The following is a 4,604-nucleotide window of genomic DNA, read 5'->3' as shown; positions in this document are numbered from 1 at the left end:
CAAGCCTGCGGGCAAGAGGGTAGCCCCTCAGCCAGACCGCAATTTGTACTTCTAGATTCCGAGGGACTGTGAGTGGTGCGGAACAAAGATTTATAAAACAGAAAAGAGAAAGAGAGAAAAGATTTTTGTATTCAATGAAAGTGCATCTCGGGTCTTTCTCTTCAATGCTCTTACCCGGGTGCAGTGGATACGAGTGAGGAGGGACCGTGACATGAGCCGGGGAGGCGCAGCCCGTAAACCTCCAAGGTCAGAGCGCGGAGTCCGAGAGGCGCTGGCCCGCAGGGCGCCGCTCAGAGCGCCGCCGCTTACCTCGCTCGCTCAGGATGCCGTCGATGCTGTGTTTCGCTTTCTTCTCACTCTCCTCTGCCTCCTTCCTCTCTAGGTCGGCCTCCTCCTCTTCGCCTTTCCCGAATTTACTCCTCAGGATGCGGCTGATGGAACTCACTGGGGGCGGAAGGAAGAAGGGGGCGCAAACGACTGAGATTTGCAGGATCGTGCTGGAAGGGGCTCCCCAGCCCCTAATCGGAGTGGGGGTGAAGAAGGCCTGCCCTGCACAGTTTGCTTCTGCCCCCTCCTGCATCTTTGGGCATCCTTGTCCTTCTACACCCCGCCTCACCCTCCCACTCAACCTGCCCCCACCCCACCCCCATTGTATGATCGTCTTCTAGGATCCCGGAGACCGCAGCCTGGAGCTCACACCTCCGGGTTAGGGGCCGGGAACAGCCGTACCGGTCCTCTCTCCCCGGTAGGAAGCCTCCCTCCTGACTCCACAGACGGGTCTCTAGATCTCCAGTCTCAGAGAATTCTCCCGCCAGCCCACCCGGCACACCCCCACCCCAAGCTGAAGGCCTTGCGCCCCGCGGTTCGCGGTATGGCAGGAAGAAGGAGAGCGGCCCCATCCCCTGCAATTCGACTTTTTTCTTTTCTTTTGCGACCATAAAAGGTTTAAATTTCAACTGCAGAATCGTTTCCTATTGTAAAAATCAAAAGAAAATGCACTTTTCCCCGTTTATTTTTTCCAGATTCCAGTCTGGTAAACAAATCCATCCTCTGAAATATCTCGTTCTCGCAGGGGGGGAAAGGGAGTTTCCTTCTAATTAAAAACAAACCGTGCGCCCTCGCGCTTGCCCTGCTCTCGCCCCTATTCTTCCTTCGCCTCTCCCTGGCCGCCGGGGGCGCCGGATGGTCCCTGGGACTCTCCCGTAAAATAATCTCCCGGCCATTGCCGAAGCCTCCCCTCCCGTGCGCGCACGGAGAAGCCTCGGCTGGCGCGACCCATCTCCCTTCGGTTAGGGTTACCAAAACATTTGTTTCTCTTTAAAAGGGAACATCAATATTAATAAACGCTTGGCCTCCGCCTCGCGTTTCCTGCCCTGCCCCTTCGACAGAAACCCTCTTTGGGGAGCCCTGAGCGGCGATCTCTCAACCCCAGGACAAGCAGCTGATCACTACCTCCATAAAACGGCTAGTTCGTAAATATTTCAGAGCCCCTGGAGGGACCGCCTCCCGATCATCCAGATCGATCACTGGGGGTGGTTATGGTTCAGATGGCCCGCCCGCGTAATAGCGACTGACGCCTAGCCTTTTGAAGACGCAGATGAGCCTGGTACCTGAGGGTACGGTGTTTCGATCACAGACCGCGTCCTTGAGTAATTTGTCTCGAATTTCCCAGCTGAACATGCCGGGGTTCTCTCTTTTGTATTCCTCTATTTTCTTCTCCACGTCAGGCGTTGTCACCTGCTTTAAGAGAACCGGCAGACCGGCGTTGGTACCCAGTTCTCTGGGCCGGATGTGGCGGCCTCACCGCCTCCGGGCCTGGCGGGATGCTCCTTCTTGCGCCCCGTGGCAAGTTTCCCCTGGTTAGCAAAAGGACCCCAACTCTCTGAGCAGTGTACTTTAGAAAAGGGCAGAAAGAAAACCATCCCAACCCTCTCCTCCCCAGATCAGTTCTCACAGTTGGGATAAAATAAGAAGAGGTATGACCTCTTGGAAGGGGTGTACTTTCTGATCCGTGGGAATAAAGAAAGGCAACCCCTTATGCTGAATCAACACGAAAACGAAACTAAAAAAAGTAAGACTTGAAAGAGGAGCAGAAAAAATCAGGTTAGATCTGTAACTTGTGCCTTTTCAAAGGAACTCAAGGTTTTAGCTCAAGTGAAGAGCAAAATGAAACGCAAAAGTTGAGTGTCCATTAAAAATCAGAGTGGTAGCAAATATGATTAATCGGAAAGACAGGCTCTTTATTCCACCCCACCCCACCCCCCAAGAAAAAGAGTTTCCAGAGATTCTTAGAGAGGTTGCAAAGCGGGCTGGCATGCGAGGAAAGGCAGTTGTCTGGAAATTTTCAGTTTACCAGACCCCTCCTTTTGGTTTTGCCCTGTGGCAACCAGAAAATTATATTGGATTTTCCCCACATCCAGAAAAAAGGGCAGCTGTAGGCAATCCCCTCCCACTCAGCCATAGCCAGCGTGATTCTCTTTCCTTTTGTAAGGAGAACCAAAATAATTTGAGGATAGCACCAAACTGCCTTTTAAAAGCCAAGTCATCGGCTCATTACAAAGAAAGCAAATCACCCTAGCTTTTGATTCCTTGAAGACAATTTGGACTGGAGGCAATAGGGGAGAAGAGTTGGAAGTGAAACCATTCAAAAACCCAAAGTGGCTCCTTGGATTACATTTGGAATGGGCAATGTAGTCGCTGGGAGCTGGGGAGATACTTGGAGAAGAAACCAGCAACAGGTAAGCACGTACAGCTTGGACGCTTTGAGTGTCTGCCTATTAAAACAATTTGATGAGAATTTCAGGATTCTGAGGCATACAAAACAAAGGCTTTATCTCCTTTGCAAAAAGGCTAGAGTTTTTCCTTAGCATTTATCAAGGAGTACCAGCTCAAACAGCACCGTAGACCCTTCTCTTCACCACCACCACCACCCTCCCCAACACGCACACACATACACACACCTTCCCAGACTTGGAAAAAAACACCTCAGAAAGTCCCAGCTGGCAGTCCTTTCCCGCTGCCCACTCTGCCCTAACTTCAGACAGGAGGCCCCCAGGGCCAGGCCTGCGAGCTCACCTTGGGCTTGCTGCCACCAATGGCACCAGGGCGGATGGAGCCAGTCTCCTGATACCTGCATAGGATCTTAGAGACACAGCCATGGGACACACGCAGCTGGCGGGAGATGACGCAGGGCCGGATGCCATGGTGGGCCATCTCCACGATCTTGTGGCGGATGTGGTTGGGTAGTGGCCTGCCGTTGATAAAAACACCTCCAAGCTGGTTGACCCGGCCCTGGCCGAGGGGAGTGGACACTGGGAACAGAAGTCAAGAAGAGAGACAAATGGAAGATCATTTGGGGAGAGAGGAGAGCAGCCCAAAAGATGAACCGCAATTTCACACTCTTCTGGCCAATCGGTATGTTACAGCCTTAGCACTGAAATTGCTCCATTCGGGCTCCCAACCTGAGACCCTACTTTAACCACACTTGTTCAAACTATTAAGCAATTCAAGGGCACATAATCTTGTGTGAAAGGAGCAACCAGGGCAAAATAAACTCGCTATAGTGAACCTGTCTTCCCTTTGGACCCAAGAAAGGGGACAATTTGCAGGGGCAGGGGGTGGGGTGGGGAGACCTAGAGGCTGGTGAAAGAACAGCCTCCCTGCAGAGAGAAGTTCACCCAGGCCCTCTGCGGCTGGCATTAAACCCTGTCTAACTGGGGGGCCTTTCTTTCTAAGAAACTTGGAGGAGTTGACAACCCTTTGGGTTTTGGGCTAGGAGTACTGCAGCCAAAGGTCAAAGAGGGACTGAAAGCAAGCCGCAGGTGTCATCGTGAGTCACCTGTTACACCTCGGGCCAGAGACAACAGTCCAGTCTGCTCACAGGCCCCTCGCCTCCGCTGGTGCTCTGATTATTATTAATAATACATCCTATTTCAGACTGAGGGCCAAGCCCAGGCACCGGCAGGGTCAGCAACCCGGCTCGGGCGACCGAACCTCGCAAACTGTCTAGAAAGTCCGAAAAATGATTTGCAAGGTCTCCTGCCTCCCTGGAGTCCAGAACCTTCACTCTAACTGAAAGACAGTCCCCCAAATGGATTGTGGAAACTTCCAGATGAAGCTGGAGATAAATGGGGCCCTAATTAAGGAATCAATAAATACTAAAAATTCCCCAGCACGATTCTGCACGGGCATGCGCCACCACAACTTCGCACCCCCTAAGAAAATCCTTCCAGAATTAACAAGAGTTTAGCGAATACAGGAACAGCCGGGGTAGTTTTGAGATGCCTTCGGGGGCACAAAGTGCTGAGAAGTTGCTTGCTGGTGCTCAAAAGCCGGTTGATCCCTGCCCCACCAAGGCATTTCCAAAACAACAGGGGAAAGCATACCCGCCCAGGAGCAGGCCTGGCCACCAAGCTCCGGAAGGAGTTACAGAGAAAAAGGACGCTTCGTTTACCCAGAGAAACTCGAGAGGGGACCTCGCCCAACTGTTCCCTCCTGATATGGGGGTACCCCGGGAATGCGCTCCTGGACGCACCGAAGGAGCCCGTGGAGACCCCGGCTGGGTGGAGCAGCCTGGCCGCGGATCCACGATCTGGGCGGCGCTG

General features: G+C 52.8%; 1 protein-coding gene across 2 annotated transcripts in view; it reads right to left on the bottom strand.

The window, feature by feature from the left end:
- Positions 1-4,604, bottom strand: part of PAX3 (paired box 3) — a 99,918-nt gene that overhangs the window by 95,115 nt on the left and 199 nt on the right. Inside the window, exons 2-4 of one of the 2 annotated variants that reach the window (XM_010837073.1) lie at positions 3,076-3,311; positions 1,611-1,737; positions 310-444 (exon numbers count right to left, since the gene is read on the bottom strand). In XM_010837073.1, coding sequence (XP_010835375.1) covers positions 310-444; positions 1,611-1,737; positions 3,076-3,311 — 498 coding nt within the window. Of the gene's footprint in view, positions 1-309; positions 445-1,610; positions 1,741-3,075; positions 3,312-4,604 lie in introns of both variants that reach the window. The other variant, XM_010837074.1, reaches the window with a different exon arrangement.

Source organism: Bison bison, unplaced genomic scaffold (genome assembly GCF_000754665.1).
Source record: "Bison bison bison isolate TAMUID 2011002044 unplaced genomic scaffold, Bison_UMD1.0 scf7180017864068, whole genome shotgun sequence".
In the NCBI taxonomy this organism is placed as follows: Eukaryota; Metazoa; Chordata; class Mammalia; order Artiodactyla; family Bovidae; genus Bison; species Bison bison.
The sequence above is the reverse complement of the archived record's forward strand: the minus strand, read 5'-3'. Positions and strand labels throughout refer to the sequence as shown.